This window comes from Brachyhypopomus gauderio, unplaced genomic scaffold (genome assembly GCF_052324685.1).
Source record: "Brachyhypopomus gauderio isolate BG-103 unplaced genomic scaffold, BGAUD_0.2 sc51, whole genome shotgun sequence".
Taxonomy (NCBI): domain Eukaryota; kingdom Metazoa; phylum Chordata; class Actinopteri; order Gymnotiformes; family Hypopomidae; genus Brachyhypopomus; species Brachyhypopomus gauderio.
Window position 1 is genome coordinate 1,374,709 of NW_027506876.1, and position 25,838 is coordinate 1,400,546.

The window sequence follows — 25,838 nt, forward strand, 5'->3', positions numbered from 1 at the left end:
CAAGGAAATACGACAAAACAGCTAATACATTGTATTTGTACATTTAAAACATCAATGCTTGTGCCATGTATAAGAAGAGATAAATAAAAACATTAAAAAGTGAACGTGGAAAGATGTAAACGCATTAAGTGTAGACGGTGTCAAATGTAGGCTGAGTAATTTTTTAAACCGGCGGGTTTTTAAAGTCTTGGCCGGTTACTCGCAGCTGTGGCGCTTTAACCCCGTTTGTCCTGGTCACTGCAACAGGGCGTCGGGCTGGTTAAACCCTCACCTGCTGGGAGGTTGAAGCTGGTGCAGAGACAGAGACAGGTGGTGTCGGGACAGTTGGTGCGGAGATAGAGACAGACAGGTGGTGTCGAGACAGGTGGTAACATCTCAACACTGTACTGGTGAACTACTGCAGCGGGTCTGACCAACTCCGTAGGTATAACCTCACTTAACCCAACCCAGCTAGCTAACTTAGCTCACCGGCAGACAAACCTCAAATAAACGGGCAACCTGACGATTACTAGCGGGGTCTTTTTTAACATTTTGCCTGAGTTTCGTCGATGTGCACCAGGTTGTCTGGTTATGTTTGGTGGTTTTGACAGCTGTTGGTCAGCTAACTAGCTAACGAGTAGAAGCTAATCTTATCTGAAATCTTGCTAGCAAATGTTACTCATGTTACCTTTACAGATAACTTGTCTAATTTGATCAAATATGTGTAGCCTCATCTGGAAAATATCCCTTTGTTTTATTTGCGCGTGTGATTTGAGTGTTGCGTTCCTAGTAAGTAAGCTAGCTAACTATTGAGCTATGTTAGCAATAACTTTTGCTAACGTGATTGTCACGAGTTCGTCAGCCACTGCATTCCTATCAGACCGGACGGTGCTGTTTGTAGGTGTATAACTCCTGCTCTTAGATAAAAGGTCCAAGTCGAAGGTTTAGACACCTGATTGAATAAGTGAATACATTTGTATGTATAAGACAAAACTTATTTTCAGAACAAAAATAAATAGAATCTATAGATTTACTATAGATGTTTCACATATCTCTCATACCTACACCTCCTATGCAGTGTGTGTGTATGTGTGTATATATATATATATATATATATATATATATATATATATATAAAATTACACACTCACCAGCTCACCAGCCACTTTATTAGTACATCTTGCTAGTATCGGGTTGGACCCCTTTTACCTTCAGAACTGCCTTAATCCTTCATGGCAGATTCAACAAGGTACTGGAATCATTCCTCAGAGAGTCTGGTCCATATTGACATGATAACATCACACAGTTGCTACAGATTTGTCGGCTGTACATCCATGATGTGAATCTCCCGTTCCACCACATCCCAAAGGTGCTCTATTGGATTGAGATCTGGTGACTGTGGGGGCCATTTGAGTACAGTGAACACATTGTTGGTGTTGAAGAAACCAGTCTGAGATGATTCACACTTTATGACATGGCGCATTATCCTGTTGGAAGTAGCCATCAGAAGATGGGTACACTGGTCATATAGGGATGGACATGGTCAGCAACAATACTTGGGTAGATTTTGGCATTGATATGATGCTCAGTCGGTACTAATGGGCTCAAAGTGTGCCAGGAAAATATCCTCCACACCATTGCACCACCACCACCAGCCTGATCCATCGATACAAGGCAGGATAGATCCATGCTTTCATGTTGGTAACGTCAAATTCTGACCGTACCATCCAAATTGAGTTACTGTTTCCATTCTATCAGCTCGAACCAGTCTGGCCATTCTCCTCTGGTATCAGAACCGGCTGGCCATTTTCTCTTTTTCTCATTCTATGAAAAGCCTAGAGATGGTTGTGCATGAAAATCCCAGTAGATCAGCAGTTTCTGAAATACTCAGACCAGCCTGTCTGGGACCAACAACAATGCCATGTTCAAAGTCATGTAATTGACATCATAGATAGAGATGAAATGAGGAAAAAATCATTGAGGAAAATCACATTGTCTGATTTTAAAGAATTTAATTGCTAGAGTAGGTAGGATTAACATGGTATATCCTAGGGGTGTCACGATTCTCTAAATCCTCGATTCGATTGTATTTCCGATTTTACCTGACGAAAATTAATGTTGCATTGTGTTCCAGGTTTGAAAAGTGCTGAGATTTAGGCTAAAGTACTTGAAAATGCTTGAAAGTGTAACTAATTCGTTTCACAACAAATAGCTGTCTGACTGAACAGTTCTCTTGTATTACGTTAACAAATACGAGCCTCTTGTAATTCCAGGACGAAACATGAGAGAACGTGAAGACGTTAAGATTGGGCGTTTTGAAAATAAACAACCATTAAATAATGTGATGAAAAAGCGAATTATTTAGAATCATTACGAGTATATGTATAAATATTTAACTTAATTAGGTGCTTTAATTTCACCTTCTAAAGGTGTATGAGCCCAGAAAACATTACTTGGTTCATTGTGCTGAAGCACGGCGTGCAAAATTCGAGAGGTGCACGACCTTGCGAATCGCCAGCGTGCATGAGCGGAGCCACCGCGATTACGCCATTTTCGGCACGCGGACACTCGCGATGTGTCTAGTTTAAAGCAGGCTTTACATTGCGTAGTGTGGGTGCTTGCGTAGCTTAGAGGGAGGGATCGTCGATCCTCTTTTTGACTTCGAGGCTCAAGATCATGGCATAATTTCGATCGATTTCGATTTAATATCGTAATATCAAAATCGTGACACCCCTAGTATATCCCATGGTCAGGTCCTCTTCAGATGTGGCAGCATGTTCTGTACATAATTGTGTGACAAACAGATGTGGAGCAATGGTAACAAATTCACCCCCCATCCGCCCTCAGGTCAGCTGGGTGGAGACGTGGAGGTGTGAGGGATGTTGGCCGACCAGAAGAGAGGGATACACCTCAGCCAGGTGGAGCTTCTCTGTAAAGATGGCTGTGGCTATTATGGCAACCCAACGTGGGACGGTTACTGCTCACTGTGCTGGAGAAAGAGGTCTCGCAAGACTGAAACCAACAAACAGGAGAATGGGTAGGAGTTCAGAAACCATGAACAGACTACGCTGTAAACCACAGAATTACATGAGTTACATGTTTTGCAGTGTGTGGGTGTGTGTTTGGGTGGTGGTGGTGGTGGGGTTTGGTCATTCCGTCATACAGCACAGATGAGGCATTCTAGCAGTTTCTAGTATGGGTTTTATTTTAGTTTGTGAGTGTGTAGCCTCCGTATTGATGTGTAACCTTTAACAGGGTTGATGAGAAGAAAAGGCGGGAGAAAAGCAGACGCTCCAGCAGTGTGATGCGGCTTCTCTGGGGGAGTCCCTCACCACCACGACAAGGTATGTACTGGGTTACTTGAACATACTGGTTATACTGGGATGTACAGCACGAATGCCTAACCCTGGTCCTTGAGATTTACAGTTACTCTAATAACTTTATTAAATGGAAATATATAATAGTTTCTCTTTATTAATTTATACTTTGAATTTTTTGTGTACTTTTACATGTATTCCTGTTTTAATTCAGTGTATCTGGAGAATGAGTTTTTCAAAGGCTAAAATATTTTGCAATCTTTTGAAATCCTCAGATAGATTTCCCAGTTGTTCTGCTTGTCATAAGATACACACACACAAACTCATAGCATACTAAGTTCTAACCTTAATGAACACATTTGCCTTTTGTTGGCAGAGTCCTCAGAAACTCCCGAAGCAACACTGAAGGCCTTTCAGAGCCTGGAGCCCGGAGACTTCCGCGGCTTCCTGAAGGTGATGCGGAGGCCGTCGTCCCAGCGCCTGCAGTCCCAGTGCACCGCCTTCCTGAACACCATCCAGGCCTACCATGTAACCCCCACCCCAGCTCCTCCATCTCCTGTCTTCCCCTTCACTATCAACATGCACCCTGTGCGTCTGTTAATCCCCAGAACTCAGTTCCTTTAACAGGTCGGCCTCTCTTTTATTTCAGGATCTACCCATTCAGAAGCAATCAGACATGGTGCAAGATTTCTATCAGAGTATTGCTGATCACTTCAGCAGTGAGTTGATTTGTTTTGTCCTACAAGGACTCTGCGGTCCTCTTAGCACAAAGTGCACACCAGTGTAGGTGAGGGTTTTAAATAAAATGGACGCTGCTGTTAGGAGAGGAATACACTGCTTCAGGTGTCTTGGGCTTTGCTTTTAGGTCTGCCCGACGAGCAAGTTACTCAGATGATGGAGCACATTGAGAAACTGATCATGACCAATTTGCACAAGTGGGTCTTCTGCCATGACAGTTGTGATGATGAGCAGAAGGACCTGACACTCCAGAGAAGGATCAAGTGAATACTCCAAGCCTAATTAACGACAGCTTGAAACTTATTTAATTTTATTTGCTTCATAAATATACATATCTGTTAACCAGTTTACCCCAATAGGTCCTTAAATGGTTGATAATCACATTATAGAAATCATTCATTAATTTCTTGAATCATGTTTTGTGATTGACAGGTCATTAAACTGGGTCACCCCTCAGATGCTACATGTGCCTTTCCCTAAAGGTGGATCAGATATCAGTGACCCATATTTACCAGCAATCACAGGTACAGAATTGGTTGTCGTATTGTACCATGCTCAAAAGCTTTGTTTGATTTAGGCCTTAAAAGTTTAATTGTTCTAATAAGATTATGCTTTATCTATTGGATCAAATAGAAATGTTTACAGTCATGTCTTTACCATATTGTTGCATACTGTCCTGCATTAAAGCAGCAGACCGAGTCGTTTAATCAGACTTTTCGTATTGTGTCCTGCAGCCATCATCGAGATGGACGCCAAGCGTGCGCCTCAGGACAAACTGTCCTGTGTGTCCAGGTGCAGTCAGAACGTGTTCCAGGCCCTGGCCCTCTCAAACAACCATCCCGCCAACGCCGACGACTTCCTGTCTGCTCTGGTGTATGTGGTTCTGAGGGCAAACCCCCCTCGCCTGCACTCCAACCTCAACTACGTCATTCGCTTCGGTCTGCCCCAAAGTCTGATGGCGGGGGAGAGCGGCTACTACTTCACCAACCTGGTGCGTCCATGATCATCACACCAGAGATCGTATCTGGAAAACATTTAACCAAAACAAAACATTACACGTGGGCGTTATAGAAATAAAAAAACTGACGTAAATCAGTTAGGACTGAGTGTTTAGTGATGCATTAAATTCACCAATGAATGGAAAGTGATTTCCTGTCAATGCGTATTTTGCGTATAAAGTCACGCTAACCGTTGTTAAGACACGCTGGCATATCTGGAAACACTGATCTGTGATGTGCCCCTGCACTCTCAGTACTAGAGGTGTATTCAACTAAGGATTTTCATAGTCAAATCTGATTCGTCAGCTTTTCCCTTTAGTCGACTAATAGTCGAATCGGGTTTATTTTTATTTTTTTATTTAGAGCACCTTAAACGGGATCCCGTTCTCATTCAAAACTTTTTCCCTCTTCAAAGTAAAAACCTAAAACACTCAGGTAAATGAATAAACACAGTAGGTTGGCTTTATTCAGCTTTTATTTATTTACTTATTAATTTTTTTATGAAACGTTAGAGAACATTAACCGTCTGTGCGCATTGCACATATTGAACTGTCAGACAGGCACTGTGCAAAATGTCAAAAATATTTTAAATAAAATGTGCCTGCCTGAAAATATAAAAACATTGCCACACAACAGCAAAAAAATATAAGGAAAGGTTCAAGTAACGGGGTTTAAAAGCAAACAGCAACAAGGCTTACTTGACGAGACGACACGACCGAAACGACAAACGGCTGAACTGTTTTTTTCCGCCTTACGTGTTTTAAATGGTATGCCATGTTGGTTGTTGTCGTGCGAAACGAAAGATGTTGATGACATAACTTGCACTTTACTTTGTTTGATTCATCTTTATCTTTTTCAAAATACTTTCGATGTTTTTTAGTAGCAATTATAATCTCGGCAGATGCTGCGTATCCTGTAGCGTGTTCAGCTCCGCTTGTTTGGATTGTGCAACAGCAGGGTGTGATTTATTAATGTGTAGTAAGGAAGAAGCCTATTGTTAATGCGCAAGCATCATTTAAAAATATTTATTAACAGAAATTAGGATGATTTTATTTGACAAAAGGCTATATATAACGAAAACAAAGACATTTTATGTAACAACTAATGCTTAGCTGCATCCTTGGGCACCCCCATGCAGTTAGAATGGTACATTCGACTATGACGTTCATAGTCGACTAGGGGGTCTAGTCGACTATAGTCGAATCAGCGACTATTGCCGGTCACCCCTACTCAGTACTAACACACTTTTGGAATGCTGCACACAGTTGGAATACCTCCTGTCGGATTTAAAGCAGATGATTTTATTTTTACTTTTTTATTTGATAAAATGTTTTGTTTTATTTTATGAACAACCTGTAAGATATGTTGGAAGTTTGTAAGGTTGTAGAAGGGTGATGAAGAGGTTCATTCAGCGTATAACTCCACCTTTGGTCTCATCCACGTTGACGTTTGCCAGATTCATGCGGACTCTCACCGTGTCTCCTCTAGTCATGCACAGTGGCCTTCATCGAGAAACTGGACGGACCGGCACTCAACCTCACCGCAGAGGAATTCAACAGCTACATGCAGGGGCGCACAGTGCCTCCCAGGCCACCAGAGGGCGACAGCAAGAAGAAAGCCCAGGAAAACCGCCAACAGCTAGAAGACCTGAAGAAGCGTCAGGAGAGCGTGGAGCAGGGGGTGCGGGCTCTTCGGGAGCAGCTGGATCAGTGGGTGCGCTGCGTGCAGGAGCAGGTGGAGGAGGTCAGGGCTCGGTCCACACTGCCACACCTGGACCAGGTTCAGGAGGAGCCCGACGGCCACGCCGGAGAACCCTCGCTGGCGCCCCTCAGAGACGGAGCGGCAGCCGAGCTCCGGCCAGGGAACGGAGAGTGTTGACCGGAGGGGTGTGAAGTGTGAACTTGACACGGTTCTGTGCTGCATCTACACCGCCGGGTCAAACAGCCCAGTCGTTTCCAGATACTGTGCATATACACTAAAAAAACACAGACGTTTAGGTGGTACTGATATTAATCCTAAATCCTTTATTGGCCAAAGCAAATGGCAAATATTTTAAGTACTTAGCAGTGACACTAAAGCACCAATGTTGCCAGTTTAACAATATGTTGGTACTGTTTTTCCAAACAGTTTTTTGTCTACAACACAGGTGATGTAAATTTTTATATTATACATTATATCAGTGATGTAAAATCTGTGTAGCTGGTGTAAGACCTGCCAGGGCAGAATTTTAATATGACATATGCGTTATTCCTTGGATATAGGGTCATTATTTCACATATTTCTTCACATCCTTGGTGATGAGGTTTAGTGTTCAGTCTCTGTGTTGTTTGTTTCCTGAAAAGATCACATGTGAGCACAGTCAAATAGTCCCGGTGGTCGTGGCTGAAGTAGATGGACAGAACACAAGTATGAATATGGTCCTTAGTCCTGGCTTAATCCAGTGGTAGCTTACGTATGAGTTTATATTATAACTTATAAGCCCAGCGTACCATCTGTGATAGATTCTCAGAGTGACATCAGTTATTTCTTTTAAAGGTGTCTTACATCATGGTATTAAAGCTGAGCTCCGTTTATATGCTCTAGGATATAGTACATTTTGAGCTAGCGATGTTGAGGCACTTTTTGGCTGGCCATCCTAAGCCTGACATTTAAAATCATGAAGTAAACCTTGTGATATTTGCTCCAATGGCCAATACATCTCTGAACAGCTATAGTAATTATAATAATACTCTGTAATAATGATTACAATAATAATCTAGCCATGTCATGAACAGTGCATGCCTTTAGCCATCAGTTCAACCATGTTGGCGCTGCCTTTTTATTAATTGTGTTCCTTGAAGAATAAGGTAGTTGATGAATTGAGAGGACAGTCTGGTGAAACCCAGTCTTGCACAAGATATGGATCATCTTTAAAAATTAATATATAAATTTAAGAGAATTTTAGCCTTCCAGACCTGCGGTGTAAATGCAGCATTCAGTATCGTATATAACTTGTCTTGGTTCTAATCCAAATACCCCCAATCCTGTTCTATTCTGTTGATTCTAATCCAGATACTCCCAAACCTTTTACAACCAGTCTGTGTGATAGGATTACACTTGGGGCCAGTCTCCCAGTGCCAGGTTAAGCCTTTATTTTGGTCTAAGACTAGACTTGATGTCTGGACAACTGATGTTATTTACTACACCTTTGTGTGCTCTTGAATATGATGTACTTTCAGTGTTTAAACTGTGTTGTACTTCAAGAAGAATTCTTTATCTTCCCTGTTTCCTTTTCCCACCGAGCACAAGCTGCCAGTCCCTGTTTAGAGCCACAGATGATGCAGTGTTCTGTTTTCATTCATTTCCCTGCAAGAAGTCATTGGATTTATATGGTGTTGCACAAGGACTTTGTACAAATTAGCAAACCTATTGCACTTTCTGGGGTTATAGCTCACCACACTGGGCTGGACTTGTTTATCTTTACAAGCACTATATTCAATCCTCTCAGGGTGACACTGTTAACTGGGTCCAGTCTGAAAAGGGTGTCTATGCAGGTGGAGCAGAAACATTGTTATCTTACAGGAATACCAGTTCTACTGGTCCTTTTGTTTACATGTTTTAAATGAAGGCTGGGGGTGGAAGTGAATGTGAAACTGTTCTCAGTTCTTAATAATGTACATATAAATGAAATAGCATCTTGTATTTCCAACACAATAACAAATGGTAGAATTACTTGAATCGTCTTGTTATAAATCACAGTTCATAGTTTTATATGTTAAACTATTAAAAGTAATCAATCTTCATTGCTCTTGTACACTGTGTTCTTGTAAGTAATATTCTTTCTTATACCACAAGTTACTTTAGAAGTAAACTTGGTCATGTTTATTTTCATATTTTGGATTTTATTGACCCAAATTTATCTCGTTCAAATAAACGAACACTAGAATTAAGGTTCAATGTTCAAGAATTTAGATGCCCATCTCATTTAATATTAGTTTAGTCAGTATTCAATTTAAATATTGTTAGTCACATATGGGCTTCATAGTAACCCAAAACAAGGTAGCTGTAGGCATGTCTGCTTATTTTAAAATACAATATGTCGCATTATATCACAGTTCAGGCGTCATGACCGAACAGCAAAAAGGCTGTCATTAGTTATTTATTTCACCTTCCGTTCTCCGTGTGAAATAAAAATGTCGCCGCTGCCTTTCCCGAAGAAGTTTGTCCCTGTTTGCACGCCGTACATGTAGTTTCAGGAGAAGTCAGCCATGAAAATGACGGAGGAAAACAACAAACCAGCGATTACAGTGGAGGATGTGCAGCGTCTAATTAAACAGAAAGATGAGCTTGAGGAACAGATCAAAGCATACTATGATGTGTTGGAAGATGTAAGTTTCTATCAGCCTCGTATATTATAAACGAAATGAAACTGACTTTCAGTTTGCTAGTAGCTCCTAGCTAGCTTCACTAGCATTATTTGAGCTGGTGGATGTATAGTTGTTCATGAATTAATACTCTTTATGGTAATGCTCTAGTGTCTAGTAACTAGTAGGTAGTACCTAGTTTTTCTACCCAACCTGTGATATTGGAGATGTGCTAGCTAGCCAACAGGTACTTCCTACACCAATGGTTTTACCAGTACCATTTCCTTGGTTACTACTACAGTAAACCAGTAAAGTCAAATGAATTCCTGAATTAACCGTATATTTGTACTTTTGTACTGATGCACATTTCAGCAAGGAGATGTGGGCATGCAGGCTCCTCTGGTGGATGTAGAGGGCTATCCTCGCTCAGATGTGGATTTGTTCCAGATACGAACAGCAAGACACAGTATCTCATGTAGGTCATTAAACATGCGCAGTGCAGTAAAGGTATAAACACATTTCAACACCTGTTACAGGTAATAGTATATCATCTTGTCTCCCCTGCTTGGTCACAAGAATAGGCATACCTGAACATCATATGTGAGCTAAATGAGAATATTGAGCATCCAATTACTAAACCAGAGGTATTAATATGGAGTTGGCACCCACTGTACAGATACAACAGCTTACACACTTCTGTTAAGACTTTCCATGAAATTTTGGAGTGTGTCTGTGAGAATTTATGCCATTCAAAAATTGTTAGGTCAAGCCTATAATTGTCTCAAGTGTCTCTGTGTTTTAACATTACCCTTCAGTGGAACTAATGGCCTAGTGCTAACCCTGAAGAACAGGCAAGCATTATCCTTTCTCAATCAAACTTTTGTTAGCACTTTGTAATCCAGTGGGTTGTGTATTCCTGACATGACGTTAAACATGACTCATCACTACAGGAAACACGTTTCCACTGCTCCAGAGTCTAGTGGCAGCCACATGTTTCATAACCACCTCTTTTATCAAAGATGGCATTCTGTGACAGTGCTACGGTTAGTCACTCTAGAGCTTTTCAGTATAACCCATTCAACAGAAATATTTCTTTATGGAGATTACTTGGCTATGTGCTTGATTTTATACATCTAAACATGATAATCAAAGAGGGCTGTCTACATAATTGTGGCTGTGTAGTGTATTGACTGTAGATTTTTACTGTATCTGTCAGGCTTGCAGAATGACCACAAAGCTATCATGGTGGAGATTGAGGACGCCCTCCACAGGCTGCACGCCCGAGAGCGGGCCAAGCAGGAGCAGGACCAAGCAGGAGCTCCTGTGGAGACCACTGATCAGCTGCCGTCCCTGCCATCCCCTTTCGCCCGAGTGGACGCTGTGACGCAGGGCTCCCCTGCTCATCAGGCGGTGAGGTCAAGCGCCCTGACCACCTGGTCTTGATAGTCATCAGCCAGAAGAACTGGCTTCACTCATGGTGCTAAGTAGGGGTGAACCGATTATCACCCTACGGAGTTGATATTCAGATTGTTGGAATTACCACTTGAACTTGTTTCTTTGCCTATAAAACCAGAGTTTAATTTTTTATTGTGCATATCTGATCATAAAACACCTGAGACACAAGACAATGTTGTACCCTCTGTGTTATTGAATGGGTTGAAATATGGAGGACACATTAAGTACAGGACAAACACGTCTTCAGTCTGTCTCTACACTCCGCCCGCGTGTCTCTACACTCCGCCCGCGTGTCTCTACACTCCGCCCGCGTGTCTCTACACTCCGCCCTCGTGCACACTGACTCCGCCCTCGTGCACACTGACTCCGCCCACGTGCACACTGACTCCGCCCATGTGCACACTGGACTGATATATGTGTTGCATATGTGGAGTGAACCCAGTCAAACTTGGTTTTCCACATTAGTGACGTGGGGATGAAACATACATTTAAGTGACAGCGGGAGAGTGTGAGCTTTACTTAGATTTATATATTATATAATATTCATTATTTTATATAAACTTTTAAATATAAAAAACATTTTGAAAAGCTATATGAAATTTTATACGGTTATTGTCATTGAGATTTGGGAAGCTATTTTTGTTGTTTAATAGAGCAATTTAAGTTTAGTTTTATCTGTCTGTAGATTAAAATGTTTTTCATTTACTGTTTTTGCAAACTTTATACTGTGTTTTATATATTTTATATTAATTTCTGAGTAAAAGATTATACATTTTCACACTACAAATATCTAATTTATGGTAAAGAATATCAGCCCCATATATCACGTATTAGTGTCCTTGATTACTAATAATCATTGTCAGTATTTTCCCTGGCAAAATCATCGATTGACCCCGAATACCAACAATATTGTTTCTGCTACTGTCATGCTTTTGTCCATATGATGATTTCCCTGTACAACACTTTGAAAGCTGCATTTGTTATAACTCCTTTTTATACTTCCACTCATTGCTTTGGGTTGTTTAATAATATTGGTATTTGCAGGGCTTACTCACTGGCGATGAGATCATTGAGTTTGGTTCTGTCAACACCAGCAACTTCCAGAACCTGCAGAACATTGGATCTGTGGTGCAGCATAGTGAGGGGGTATGTGACCAGGAAAACACCTTAAACCTGAGAGAAATCCTTCAGAATGGTTTCCTAACACTGAAGTTCTGTGTCATATACACAATGCAAGTCATGACTTGGAATCTTCCATCCATACTTCAGAAGTCCCTGAGTGTCGCGGTGGTTCGGAATGGACAGAGACTTCAGCTTGGCTTGACGCCTCAACGCTGGCCCGGCAGAGGTCTACTGGGGTAATTACTGCAACTTTTGTACTATGTCTTTTAGGGTCCAGACTTGCATTGACTTCATTTTATGTTCTTGACATGTTTTCATCACATTCACTCATGTTGTGTTAGTTCAGCGCTCATCTAACACTCATTTTAACTATATGCTAAAAATAGAACAATATGTATTCTCATTGTATTTAATTGTTTATTTTAAGCAACGTGTTATGAGATCACCAAACCTAAATCTATCTGAAAGATGCAAATATCAGTTTAGTATGAGTTCATGTTGCCAAATTCTAGTACTCCAGACACCTAAAATCACTGTAAGTAAAGCTGGACATTGCTGGATATTTAACATTTTGTTTTGCTGTCAACAGGTGCAACATAGTACCTCTCCATAGATGACCGTGATTATGGAAATGCAACAACAGTCCAGATATTATCATCGTCCACCAGTCACCTATGGGCCAGCCACTACACTTTTGTCACTGAGTGACTTAAAATAGTATACAGTATCCAACAAAATGTATTTAAATGGATTTATTTTCAAATGTATTACGTTGACCACACATTTGTACATTTGAACCACACATAAATGTTTGTATTTGATGAACTGTGTGGCATGAGTGGAAAAAAACATCTGGAGAATTACATCCACAGCACTGGAATATTGATAAAATTTCAACACAAATTCCTCTTGTTTCTTTTCCATCATTTGAAAGAATGTGTAAAACAAGTATTGGTATTTTAGTTGAGTAACAACAAGTTATCTTTGTTCTTCTAATGTCCCGATGTCTCAGATTTTAAGGAAGGATATTGGCTGTTGCCAGTGTATCCACCTTTTTGGTTAGACTTTGGGCCACTGTTGGGTGACCTTCAACCCAGTGTTTCTACAGCTATTAGGGCTTGTTTAGCCTTTAGGACTCTGTTTTTTTCTATCCACAGAAACGGTCGCAGTTTCATAATGGCTTCATTTGGAGTCATGGCCAGGCGTACTTAATATATTGTCAGCTTCAGGTGGAGTCACTATGTCACTTTGAATTACCGCTTTTAAAAGCATCGTTTTATACATACACTAGGTCTTCACAGTGCTGAGAATAACAACGGTAAGTTAAACCACAAGAACAAGCAGAAACTCATAATCAGCTAATGGAGAATGACAGGAATGCTCTGTGTAATATTGAACATCAAAGCTGCGTTGTCATGTTTGCATATAGGCCTACTTAGTATTGGGGTTTTTTTTTGTTTCTTTGTTTTTTTTACATATAGTATAAAATCGTTGTATGATTGTGTAGTAATAATTGAGAAGCCCAGCAGACCTCTCCGGGATGCTGCAGGTGCGCCCTCTAGTCGTTCAGGTCTCAGCGAAGTCGCTCTAGTTCGTTTCTTAGCAACACACGCTTTGGTAGAGCAGACGAGTGTGTTTGTGTGTTTGAGTGTTTGTGGTTGTTAACCTAGCGCCCTTGAATTGTTTAAAAACTCATAGTCAACTGAAGAAATTATTTTTGTTTGGTTTTCTTTGATAAATTAAAGCTATGGTTGTAGATGTTAGGTTAAATTAGCTTTGTCAGCGAACCTACCAAGCACGCAGTCGTGCCGAGCGTTTGGTCCTGTTCTTAGAGGTGTTGGGCTGCTGTTGGCACCATGTGGGCTGTGGAGCAGACCTCACACGTCTCTGATGAAGATGAGGAAGACTCTCAACGTGAGGAGCAGCGCAGCTCCGCGGATGAGCAAGTAGACGGAGAACTGCAAACGGAGAACGGAGAAACGAGCGATAATGAACATGAGATATCCAGCCCTGAAACTAAGGACGAATATGCAAACTCAGAAGTCTACACTGCAGCCTCGCTGTCGCTCAAGACCAAGGAGAAAAGTGTAAAAACTCAGCCCCTGGTAATTTCTTTAAAATATACTTCAGAAGTTATACCAGATACAATTCTAAAAGGCTCGGAAAAACAAACCTGGTGTGACTTAATTCAGCATGTGGATTACTGTAAATCTTAAATAAATGATTGAGTATCTTTCTGCAGTGACTTTCAGTCCCGTAGACTTAAATAAAGAAAGCCATAAAAAAGATTATTATTATTATTATTATTATTATTACTGATAATAATAATAATTTTCAGCACCCCAAAACACTTCACATCACAATAAATGACACAAAAGACATCATTGGACATACAATACAGAATACATAGGGAATACAGAGCATTTGCACACAACATTACCAAGACATGAGAACTGTTGTTCGTGGTTGCAGACTCTAGACTGGGCCCTGGGCATCAACCAAACTCTACCTGTGTTCAACCTCCTGGACCAAGACAGTCTTGTCATACTCTATGGCTGTGCCCATGTAGCTGTCATACGTGACCACACCTCCAATACTCAACGTCTTCTGCAAGTAAGTGTTTACAATAATATTTTAAGCTATATCTATGCATAAAAAGTCTATGGAGTTGAATATGATAGAGGTTGTATTCAAAAGCAAACCTAGCCAATACTAAGCGATTACAACCTGCTTCTGCTCATTAACAATTGTAGTATGTTGCCTTTTTCTTCCCTGAGGCAGTCTGAACAGTAGAAGGTCAGTGAGGTTATACATGCAGGCTGTACCTATCAGAATCAGAACCAGAATCAGGGTCTTGTGTCTTCCACAGGGTCACAGCGGCCCCATTTCCTCCCTGTGTGTCAGCGAGGACCGACGCTGGCTGGTGAGCGCTGACAGCGGCTCGGAGAACCTTGTTATCGTGTGGGACTCATTCACAGGGTATTGTACACCAATCCGAATCCTGTCATCCATACATTCTTTGGCCCTATTCTGGAAAAGATGGAGGTTACAATCATTGTGATGATAAATCATTGTGAAGAATGCACTGAGCCATGCTGCAGGTCGTTATATTATTACACTACTGTACTATTATCTGCGGGTTATTTGTGTTGTAGGATCCCGGTGCTCACGTTGTTTGATTGTCATCCTGAAGGAGGCATCGTTGCACTTGCACTATCAAAGGACTCCAAATATCTTGCGACCGTTGGAGGCGGACCAGTGCAGGTGACACATGGGGCCTGCTCTCGTGTTATTGTGTCAATCGTGCTTTATTGCTTGGGCGGAAATGACATATTTTATCTCATATTTGTTATTTGTTTATTTCATATTTGGATCACAGAGAGTTTATATCTGGGATTGGACCAATGAGGGTGAAGGCCCCACATGCCAGACTGACATCAGCCCACAGTACGGTTGCCAGGTATGTGGCTATGTCGTGCATGAGTACGGTTGCCAGGTATGTAGCTATGCCATGCATTTGGATAGTATGAGTTCAATAAACAAAATATTCCACTCTGGGTTAGATGTGCTTGTATTTGGAGATTATTTTAATCTTGATTAAATTATAAAGTGTTTTTTTTTTTTTTTTTTTTTTTTTTTTTTTTTTTTTTTTAGAATCACATCTTATTCAACCCTGCTGACAGCTCTCAACTGCTGAGCAATAGTAAAAGTCATGTACTCTTTTATACCTGGGTAGGTACTGCTTATATGTGTATTGTATATTACATTATATTATGTGGTTATATTCAATTAAAATATTTTGAACTATATATTATTAAAAATGTGCTCATTGTGCTAGTTAACTAGATTTCTTGTTTTAATAATAAACTTTCTCAGGATAAGGGAATTTTACAATATACAGCCCCAGAACTATCAGACAAGGTAAGCTGCAAGCTCTCACAATTTTTTCCTTCCATTTCATGATGGTTAATCTATTTTGCATGTTCCCTATGGAATTCATTATGTGTGTACCATTCACCAAGCACGAGTTAATAGTTCTTCCTAGTTGGACTGACAACAAAGGCAGATTCTAGAGACGAGTAAAGGTTAAAAGCAGGAATACTCTGTACGCTTTTGTCTCTGACATCAGCATGTTCAGCAGCTGCAACTGGACACATCTAACCCATTACACAGTTCAGACATTGTCCCAGTACTTAGGAAGTGTGAACAGAAAGTGAATTAGTTTTCATTTTACCCACAATCCATAAAGAAAGACTTAACATTCTGCAGATTGTTAACCACCCCACTCCAAAAACATGGATTTGTGTCAAAACACTCCTAAATATAAAGTGTAATTGTTGAATTTTACCAAATGCTCAAGAGACGCATTGTGCTTTGTTATTTCCTTTTTCCGTGTCATAGATGTTCAGCAAGGTAGTGGGTTCCTTGAGCCGGTCGGTCTTCCATTTCACGGGTCTTCAGGCTTTCTCAGTTACGTTAGCAGGGAACCTGGTGCTGTGGGAGTCCTTGGAGGCCACTACCACACACCAACACCACACAATGAAAGCTACCAAACTCATCCCACTGCAGAAGGATGGAATCACTGCACTAACCATGTGTGACAGGTACACCCTTTGTCCCTTTGAGCCACAACATTGTGATGACAATGAAACATTACAATTTCAAAGGATATAGTCATACTTTTTTATTCATTTTAAAAAACTACATGCATTATCTGAGACTTTAATGGAATGTAGCCGTCATACAGAAACATATCATACAGAAAACACACAGGATGTAATTTTGATCTTCTCATTCATTCCTTCCAGCTTAATTGTGACGGGTGACGTGAGAGGCCACATCAAATTCTACGACGAGAACTTCAAGCTTATTAGCTGGTGCAACAAGTTCAATTTGGACACCATCACCTCCATCTCTTTTTCAAAGGAAATTCCTGTCAGTAGCAGCCCGGAGCAGCAGGAAGATTGCACCCCACAAGCCAAGCAGTTTGTCATTAGGTAAGTCTCATGTTCTCATATACTGCCCATTGTGGTCATCTGGCCAGTAGGTGAATGTTGTACATTTTAATGTAACCAATGTTTTGAAGATGGCTGAGGTAAAATGTTGATGTTAAAATTGAGAATGAAGGGACAGATCAAATTTATGGTTTTGGGTGTTTGAGGATACATTTTGGATCAATGTATGCATAAATAGATAAATATGTGTATTTAATTGATTAAAATTAAATAAATTAACTATATAAATCACTCAATGCATTCACAGGTTGTTACATGTACTGCATCTAAATGTAAATACATCTAAATGTAATTCAGTGATTAAATGATTTATAATATCAAGTACACCTAGCCCCTAAACATCCCTCTTTTCACTTTACAGGAACTTTGTGGTGTCTACGGTTAGTGCAGCCGTGGTGTACGTGAGTGGCCGAGGCAGCCTGGCACAGACTGTGCTCAGGGAACACCAAGGGCCGGTCCACACAGTCTCCTGCCATCCCAAGCAGCCACTACTGGCTACAGGAGGCCACGATGGCATGCTGAGGGTTTGGGACTATGAGCAAAAAGTGGTCATATCCAGCAGGGTCTTCCATGACCAGCAGATCCAGTGCATCGCCTATGATCCTCAAGGTAATTCCTGTTACTAGACATTGGACTGTCTGACTTCCATTGGCAAAAATATACTTAATTGGGTCAAATGTAGTTTGGCATGGTGGTTTGGGTCATGAACTTATTTCTGAGGCTTTCTGAGGTAAAATGTCTTTGAACTGCAAGTGTACAGTCATGGTAAAACATCATCAGACATCCTTTGTCTTTTGTAACTAAGGTTTATCTAACATTGTCATTTTTCTGCTCCACTGGGGTGTTTTTGTAAACACATATGAAATCTAAAGAATCCTGAACAATGGTCAATACTGGAACAATATTGACCCCTTTTGAATGTTCCCTTTTGGAGACAACTTACAGATTTGTCCCTCAGAAAAACCTCAAAGCAGATTTCTGTACATCTCCTAGTATTTTCTGTCCTTATGTCAGCCTTAGGAAAGACTGTGGTAGTTTCACTAATTCATAAATACTGAAATGTCAGTCACTGTAATAGCTGTCATCGGTACCAAAGCTGACAGCAAATAACCTTTGCAAACACAAGAACAGAGTGACAGGATATTCCGAGGATATGTGGGAGTAATTTAGCCATCGCTGGATATCTTTGACAGGCTTCTACCTGGCTGTGGGCTTCTGTAGTGGGGCAGTGCAGGTTCTAGATTCCTGTAGCCTACAGCAGGAGGAACAGGAGGGGGTTCAGTACAGTCAGGACTGCATTACCCATCTCATCTTCTCCCATGACTCGTCCCTCCTGGCCACGGCGGTTAGTCTGCACCTCTTTTATTTTTAATACATTCATGGCAAAACCATATATAAGTAATTATATAAGACTTTAATAAGCCACTAAAATTATACTTATGTGGTTTTTTTCTGCCTCATTGGTTTGGTGGAATATCATTATGAGTGTTTTTTTTTTTTTACTTTTTTTTCCAGTGGCTGTGGGACAGTGTGATTTCTTTGTGCTACTACCTATAGTAGCACAAATAATATGAATATGATTTCTTTGTGCTACTATTATTTCACACGTACACATCATATAAAGTACAGTATATTTACCAGGAAAGAAAATTAGAGGTGTCAATTCCAGGTTCAGAAAGTAAAAGTCCTCACCAGGATTTTGCTCAGGCTTCCTGGATTGTGTTGATTTCACTAATTTTGCCTGGCTTGCACTAATTAGAAAATCCAGCAAGCTTGAGCAAAATCCTGGTGAGGACTTTTACTTTCTGAACCTGGAATTGACACCCCTGAAGAAAATAATGATAATTAAATGCATTCTTTAAAGTAGTATATGATGAGGCTTGAAGTGCAGCTAAGAACCCCTAAAGCTTTGATTTGCGTGTTTGCGTGTTTGTGTGTTTGTGTGTTTGTGTGTTGTCCCTCCAGGACAGCAGCAAGGCCGTGATGGTGTTTCACCTGTGTGAGGAAGCTGCAGGCCACTCGTGGAAGTACCTGAGCAAGCAGCGGTCACACTACGAGCCCGTCCAGGACCTGCTGTTTGGGCTGGACCTGGACACCAGGCAGCCACGTCTGCTCTCACTCGGCATGGACCGCAGACTGGTGAGAACCCCGTCTTCACTGACACAGGAGTAACGAGGGGATCTGAGGATCTGATACTAAGAGTCATACTCACAGTGGCAATGGACTCCAAACAAATTTAATATTTTGATTTTCTGGAATAAAAGTAAAATATTTAGACATCATCAGGAATTCATATTCACATTTTGAATGTTGCTTTTGAGTATTGCTTTGCAGTGTTGTACTGTATTTTCCATGAACCCCTTCTGAACATAAATACCTGTTTTTGATTGACCACTGATATAATGAGAGAAAAGCTATTGTAGTGTTGCTGTCCAGTCTCACAACAGCGCTGCTGTCTTCTGTCTACTAGGACAGAGTCTGTCTGTGACTCTGTCTCCGTGACTCTGTGACTCAGTGACTCAGTGACTTAGTGGCTCATGGTGTAGCACTGGGTCATTCTTCTCCCTGTTGTTACATGATGAGGTAGGATGACAGTGTTTCTTATTAGGTGGAGTATGACCTTCAGAACAGCAGGAAGGACGAGCTGCCCATCCTCAGCTCTCAGCGCGTTGAGCAAGACGGCGTGCCAACATGCATGGCCTGGTACCCGCCCCTCACCCCCGAACACTTCCTGCTCACCGCGTCCAGCCACTACAAGATGAGACTGTTCAACGTCACCACAAAGATGTGCAGGTCCGTCCTCTTAAAATCAGCAAGCTTCCTTCACTGAGCATAACAGTAACAGCATAACTCAATAAATATTAGTGTTCGACAGAACTGTTGAATGTACTCACACTGTCAAAAAAATCTACAAAAAATCCTAGTTAGGTTCTGCCCACAGGACCACTGCTGACTTAATTATTTTATTGTTATTGTCACTGCCTTGTGGAGGGTTGGTCCCACCAAAATCAGCAGCAGAGGTGGAAAGAGTACTGAAAAATTGTAATTGAGTAAAAGTATCTTTACTTTGCCTAAATTCTACTCAGAGTAAAAGTAAAATTACCCATCTCAAAAGTTACTCGAGTAAAAGTACAAAATTACATCATTTAAAATGTAATTTGAGTAAAAGTTACAGTTACTTTCAGTTATTTAATGCATGGATGAATCATGAACCAAATTCAGCACAAGTTGTTTTAATCGATTTCAAAGCATATTTAAGTGCACATCCACACTTGCAAAAAGATCAGCTGGGCTCAGGAACATACTTCCTCACAGCACAAGGACAGTCACAACCTGTACCATAAAGTGCAAACAATTTTCAGTCCTATTGTACAACGGACAACAATATGATAAGAATAAAGAAGTTAAAATTACAAATTATTCAAAAAACAAAATGCACACAAAATTAAGTGCCCACAAGATACCACAAATCAAAAATAAAAAAATGCTCATAGGATCCCACAATTTAAAAGTAAGTGCTCACAGGATCCAACTATTCAAAATACAGTGCCCACCAGATCCCACTATTCACAATAAAATGCCCACAGGATCCCACAGAACCTGATAGATAGAAGATTTTTTTTTTTTAAGTGCACCAGATTACGACCTGATTATGAGACAATGGAAAGGGCGCGCACAAGGCAAGGCCATGCAATTGGCATTCAGTTCTGGGACTCAGAAGTTTAAATTCTGCCCGCATTTAATTTTTCACCATCAATATTTTTTACTCAGTAATGTGAGGGCGTTCAAATGTAATGAAGTAAAACTACTTAGGTCAAAATTTACTCAAGTAAAAGTAAAAATTACATATTTCAAAAACTACTCAGAAAATTACAAATTACTCATAAAAAGTACCCAATTACAGTAATGTTGTGATGCCGGAGGCGTCGGGACAGAGGCAGCCGGAGACGGGGGTTGAACAGAAGGATGTTTATTGTCCATGGCAACCAAACCAGTAAAGCTCTTAGCGCACTGCAAGTGATGCAAGGTAAAGCTTGTAGCGCACACACTATAAGTGATGCAAGGTAAAGCTCGTAGCGCACACTAGTAAGGCTCCTAAAGCACGCACTGCAAGTGATGCAAGGTAAAGCTCGTAGCGCACGCAGGTAGGGAACGCAGTGACGGACACGCAGAAACCAGAGACGCTCATGTAGCGGCAACGTGCAGCACTGGACCAGACGACCTGCGGGCTTAAGAAGAGCAAAGTAAACAAGAAACAGGTGTTCAGTATGTTGGTGATTGTGACTGTGGGAGTGGTTGCGTGCGCGGGGGTGTGTGCTGGGATCGGCTGCTGGCCGGGATGCGCGCCCTCTGGTGGCGACCCGGCCCGCTCACCGTGACAAATGTGAGTAAGTGTAATTAGTTACTTTCCACCCCTGATCAGCAGATATGTGGTGATGAAGCTGGTATATTAAGCATTAGTGTAAACATTAATTGTGCAGGACTATTCACTCCAACATATTTGGTTAATCCAGGTAAAGACATTGATATTTGTGGATGTACATTGCAACTTTGACACTTGTATTTTCAAACTATTTTTTCTTTCTCTTCAGAAACCCATTTTTTTATCTTATGTTAGTGGGGATTTTTGTGTATGTGCAGAAAAACTGTCCTTGGTCCCACGTATGGTTCACCTGTGAAGAGGATACAGATGCTCCCACCTTCTACAGATGGGCATCTCAACTCTCGTTACATGGCTTATATAACGCAAGACAAGGTTCGAGCTGGTTTGACCTATATCCAAAACTGTTAAACTGAGATGGGTGATTTTTTCTGTTATTGGGTTTTTCTGTTTGCCCCCTTCTTGTTGTAGGTTGGACTTCAAATTCTGCCCCTGGATGGGAACCCGTTCAAGTCATCTGCAGTGTTGTGCCACTCCACGGCTGTCTCCAGTCTGACCTGTTCCTATGATGGCAGATATGTTTTCACTGCGGGTGGTGTAGACAGGGCAGTCTTCTCATGGGGGATCAGCCTTCCGTATGTCTCTAGGATAACAGCAACATTACATAAGATATAACTTTTTTGGTAAAAGTATCTATTTACATATTGTTGTGATTTGATAAGTGTCTTTTTATTTAATCTCCTATTATTACTCATATTGACACTCACGCTATCATTAATTTGCTTACCTGGTACAGCAGATGGAGTAAAAATCTAGTAATGCCAAGGTTATGGGTTCAATTCCCATACAACACACGTACTGCCACACTCATGAATATGTATGTAATTCTGCATAGTCTGACAAGCACTGTAGATGTAATGCCAGTCTGCAGTATGTGTTGTCTGAGATAACTGGACTTTTATGATGACCTTTATAATGTACTGTAAGCCCGTCTGTCTGTGTGGTCGTCTGCGCTCGTCCGCTAAGGATTCAACGTCTGCATTTGTAGCGCATTGGAGGCAGCTGCAGCTTTGGGAGGAAAAGACCTGCTTCCCTTTTACACGCTTTTAGAAGGAGGACGAGATGGAGAGCTTTTTAGGGTAAGACTTTAAATGATCTGAATGCTTGTATACAGTATATGCATAACACTTTAACATATATATGTACATATATATGTCAATGTTAATGGAAGTAATGGTTACAACGTACTATTCCTTGAAATATTATTTAATTACATATGGCTTATTGTACTTTTAGCTAATAGAGCTGTTTTTTATGTATCCTCTCATGTTTTTCACCAAACACCACTCAATTTATTGTAATCTTTTTATATGCTCCTCTTAGGAATACTGTGTTTTATTATACTGTCTTTTATTGTTGCCAGTTTACGTTTTTTCCCATTAGGACATGGAAGATTTCTTTTACTACTGTCAGTTGCGCAATCATGGCATCGATTCCATGGAAACCATTGGTGTGTCCAATCATATCCCTCTTAGTGAAGTGACCTATGGCATGAGAGCGCTGGGATTCTACCCCACAGAGCAGCAGGTACCGGCTGTTTACACCCACAATAGACTAGGCCAACAAAATGGAATACGCAGCCGCTTTATCAAATACATGTCTCCAAATTGCCATTTTAAACTGGGCATAGTGCTGACTCCAAGCACCATGGGAGACTCAGTTATGTCTGGGTCTGATATTTCCCTGTGCAAGTGAGCGTTGCTGATGTGTGGTGTAACACATTCAGACAGCATTGCCTGGGAATCAAGACTGGACACAGTCAAGGACTGATCGTTTCTGTGTAATTGTTTACTTCTGTAGAAAGTAAAGAGCAGAATAGTCCATTCCATTTGTTATTATTGTGGCCCTGTTTTATTGTTTTTTCTGTTCTAGCTGGAGGACATGCAAAACGAGGTCAAATTCAGCCGTTATGCTGAGACGGGGAACTACGTCACTCATGTGGACCTGCAGGAATTTATTAAGCTGTTTGTCAACCACCGGCCAGTCTGTGGCACCTCCTGGAAGGAGCTGTGTAAAGCCTTCCAGGTGCTGGGGGCAGCAGAGGACGGTTGGGCAGTTATCACCCGAGAAGATCTGCTGGAGCTACTGCAGACCAGGGGTACCTGTACAGGTTACACTACTACCACATACCATACCAGGGGTACCTGTACAGGTTACACTACTACCACATACCATACCAGGAGTACCTGTACAGGTTACACTACTACCACATACCATACCAGGAGTACCTGTACAGGTTACACTACTACCACATTCCATACCAGGAGTACCTGTACAGGTTAAACTACTACCACATACCATACCAGGGGTACCTGTACAGGTTACACTACTACCACATACCATACCAGGAGTACCTGTACAGGTTACACTACTACCACATACCATACCAGGAGTATCTGTACAGGTTACACTACTACCACATACCATACCAGGAGTACCTGTACAGGTTACAGTACTACCACATACCATACCAGGGGTACCTGTACAGGTTACACTACTACCACATACCATACCAGGAGTACCTGTACAGGTTACACTACTACCACATACCATACCAGGAGTATCTGTACAGGTTACACTACTCCCATATACCATAACAGGGGTACTGTATTAATGCAGCTATGTGGTTTTCAGAGAGTGTTATGGGATCATTACATGAGGCGTATTCAAAGGGACCTTTGCTGTTGTTTAACCCATATCTTCTCAAAATTGTTGTCTTCCATTATCAACCTTGCCAATTAATATAGTAATAAGAGACTTGCAGCTTCTCATTGGACTTAAATGGGTCCCATGGGTCATTTATCTAAGCTGTGATGAAGCCCATTAAATCTACTATAGTGTTTTATATTTACTAATGGATGGGATGTCCTGGGCCAACAGCAAATAGCTCTACATAAATAAGCAGGTTTATCCATAACATATTATTTTTTGCTATGTATAACATGTTAATTGGTGGTTCTTGAGAAGTTCTTCAGAGCCACCCACTCCTGGAAAGTTTGAGGTGATGCTTTGTATGCTCCTGGTGTTCTTAACGAGCTTCATGAGGCAGCACCTATGATGCCCTGAAGATGAGGGGCAAAAGTCATGAATTTTTTGAAGAAGCAATTTAAATTCATTTAAAATTTCATTATTATTATTTTAATCATATACTGTATACATTCTTTTGGAAAAACATTCATATATAGGCCACCAATATTAATTATTCATATTTGTCTTAGAAGCATAAACCATTGGCTAAAATGCCTTTAATTCTATGAAGAACATACATTCAGTCAGCTGTGTCCAACCTTTGAGTGGTGTTTGTTTGGGTGTGTTATATATATATACTTTAGATGTAGCGTCTAACTAAGGTGATGTTGCTTACTGAAGCAGTGGGTATATTGAATTAATTACATGTTAGCTGGAGACCTGGCTGTGTATTTGAAGCTGGTTTCCTCTTGTAGGAGAGCGCATGACTGAGGAGGAGCTGGGAGAATGCTTCACAACACTGTTGGGCTCTAATGAGGAAGGAGCACCACCTCAATCAGGTAGAGGTCCATGTGATGGTATGTTTTACCCACCATTATTGCGTATTGCCCTCTGCCTTTAGCTTCAAATATGTTTTTTGTTTGTTTTCTGGGACATCACAATATTCACAGTTTGGGTGGAACTATTAATGCAGTCTGTTTTCATTAGTAGTTGATTGGCGGTGGACAGTGTGGGTTATCTGCATGTAAATCTCACCTGTTACTTGTAATAGTAGTTATGTGAACTGCTAAGATAGCTGATTTCTTTGTATTCAAGTGTAAACCCACAGATTTCTATTTATGTATTTTATTTTTGTAATTTAGCACTAAATGATCAAAAGCCTCTATGAATCCAGAAATGTTCAGTGTGTTCTTACACGCGTTCTGAAGCTGCTGCACTGTGTGTGTGTGTGTGTGTGTGTTTGCGTTGGAAATGGTTAAGGCGTTAATGGTTAATCCATTGTGTATTTGGTTGTATGTCTAGAAACAGATCAATTTCTGCTGGAAAGCGAGTTGCCTCCAAACTTCACCGTGGCCACATTTGCCAGAAGAATGTTGGGGTTCCCCATTAGCAGCGAGGAGGTCCCTCATGACCAACACTCCTCATCCTCTTCCTCACCACTCCTTTGAGCAGAAATAATGTGCTCTTTTTGATTCGCTCGACTAGCTTCAGGAAGAAACGAATCTAAATATTTTAGGCTTACTTTTAAGATGCTTAATGTTTTACTGATTTTGTTTCTTTCGGTATTAAAATAATATATGCAAATATACATAAACATTATACATTTAAAACGGGTCGTTGTAGAGAAATAAACATTAACTGAGCTACGCTATCGTCGGTGTTTTTTTCTTATTCATTATTAAGGTTGAGTGAGCATAATTTAATGTTGTTTAGTCCAGTTGTTCGCGCTCCAAGTTTTAAAG

At 40.9% G+C, this 25,838-nt stretch overlaps 3 protein-coding genes and 1 long non-coding RNA gene across 7 annotated transcripts; 3 read left to right on the forward strand and 1 right to left on the reverse strand.

Moving 5' to 3' along the window:
• The first annotated feature begins 175 nt into the window (after positions 1-175).
• On the forward strand, positions 176-8,814 carry LOC143487922 (rab5 GDP/GTP exchange factor-like). 2 transcript variants are annotated; one of them, XM_076987224.1, is made up of 9 exons: positions 176-424; positions 2,827-3,016; positions 3,235-3,323; positions 3,673-3,824; positions 3,946-4,015; positions 4,162-4,297; positions 4,467-4,558; positions 4,769-5,025; positions 6,521-8,814. In XM_076987224.1, the coding sequence occupies exons 2-9, from the start codon at positions 2,859-2,861 to the stop codon at positions 6,908-6,910; spliced, it is 1,344 nt and encodes a 447-aa protein (XP_076843339.1). In that variant the 5' UTR covers positions 176-424; positions 2,827-2,858; the 3' UTR covers positions 6,911-8,814. The 2 variants fall into 2 exon arrangements, with proteins under 2 accessions (XP_076843339.1, XP_076843338.1); XM_076987223.1 differs by having other exon boundaries at positions 176-420.
• Positions 8,815-9,188: 374 nt separating this feature from the next.
• psmd9 (proteasome 26S subunit, non-ATPase 9) lies at positions 9,189-12,832 on the forward strand. The gene is made up of 6 exons (XM_076987095.1): positions 9,189-9,399; positions 9,748-9,850; positions 10,592-10,785; positions 11,875-11,976; positions 12,100-12,188; positions 12,542-12,832. The coding sequence occupies exons 1-6, from the start codon at positions 9,280-9,282 to the stop codon at positions 12,567-12,569; spliced, it is 636 nt and encodes a 211-aa protein (XP_076843210.1). The 5' UTR covers positions 9,189-9,279; the 3' UTR covers positions 12,570-12,832.
• LOC143487856 (uncharacterized) lies at positions 12,755-14,907 on the reverse strand. The gene is made up of 3 exons (XR_013124401.1): positions 14,778-14,907; positions 14,462-14,559; positions 12,755-13,910 (listed from the first exon to the last, which is right to left on the reverse strand). It is a non-coding gene; the product is annotated as an uncharacterized LOC143487856 (long non-coding RNA).
• cfap251 (cilia and flagella associated protein 251) lies at positions 13,531-25,742 on the forward strand. Of its 3 annotated transcripts, none has more exons than XM_076987076.1 (20): positions 13,531-14,057; positions 14,425-14,565; positions 14,822-14,931; positions 15,108-15,216; positions 15,332-15,412; positions 15,607-15,684; positions 15,829-15,873; positions 16,354-16,556; positions 16,761-16,949; positions 17,329-17,576; positions 18,161-18,312; positions 18,933-19,106; positions 19,576-19,760; positions 21,609-21,723; positions 21,820-21,983; positions 22,397-22,487; positions 22,792-22,935; positions 23,281-23,506; positions 24,852-24,953; positions 25,399-25,742. In XM_076987076.1, exons 1-20 carry the CDS (start codon positions 13,809-13,811, stop codon positions 25,542-25,544), a joined length of 2,952 nt encoding a protein of 983 aa, XP_076843191.1. In that variant the 5' UTR covers positions 13,531-13,808; the 3' UTR covers positions 25,545-25,742. The 3 variants fall into 3 exon arrangements, with proteins under 3 accessions (XP_076843191.1, XP_076843193.1, XP_076843192.1); XM_076987077.1 differs by having other exon boundaries at positions 13,532-14,057; positions 24,852-24,935; XM_076987078.1 differs by lacking the exons at positions 24,852-24,953; positions 25,399-25,742 and having other exon boundaries at positions 22,772-22,935; positions 23,281-23,417.
• The last annotated feature ends 96 nt before the right edge of the window (positions 25,743-25,838 follow it).

What these genes read in the sequence shown, in the direction of transcription:
- psmd9 (XM_076987095.1), top strand. Translation starts at nt 9,280, where the DNA reads ATGAAAATGACGGAGGAAAACAACAAACCAGCGATTACAGTGGAGGAT. An exon ending in ACTATGATGTGTTGGAAGAT is followed by an intron (nt 9,400 to 9,747) that starts GTAAGTTTCTAT and finishes TGCACATTTCAG; the next exon opens with CAAGGAGATGTGGGCATGCA. An exon ending in CCCGGCAGAGGTCTACTGGG is followed by an intron (nt 12,189 to 12,541) that starts GTAATTACTGCA and finishes TGCTGTCAACAG; the next exon opens with GTGCAACATAGTACCTCTCC.
- LOC143487922 (XM_076987224.1), top strand. Translation starts at nt 2,859, where the DNA reads ATGTTGGCCGACCAGAAGAGAGGGATACACCTCAGCCAGGTGGAGCTT. An exon ending in TCCCTCACCACCACGACAAG is followed by an intron (nt 3,324 to 3,672) that starts GTATGTACTGGG and finishes TTTTGTTGGCAG; the next exon opens with AGTCCTCAGAAACTCCCGAA. An exon ending in ATATTTACCAGCAATCACAG is followed by an intron (nt 4,559 to 4,768) that starts GTACAGAATTGG and finishes TGTGTCCTGCAG; the next exon opens with CCATCATCGAGATGGACGCC.
- cfap251 (XM_076987076.1), top strand. Translation starts at nt 13,809, where the DNA reads ATGTGGGCTGTGGAGCAGACCTCACACGTCTCTGATGAAGATGAGGAA. An exon ending in GTGTGGGACTCATTCACAGG is followed by an intron (nt 14,932 to 15,107) that starts GTATTGTACACC and finishes TTTGTGTTGTAG; the next exon opens with GATCCCGGTGCTCACGTTGT. An exon ending in CCCCAGAACTATCAGACAAG is followed by an intron (nt 15,874 to 16,353) that starts GTAAGCTGCAAG and finishes TCCGTGTCATAG; the next exon opens with ATGTTCAGCAAGGTAGTGGG.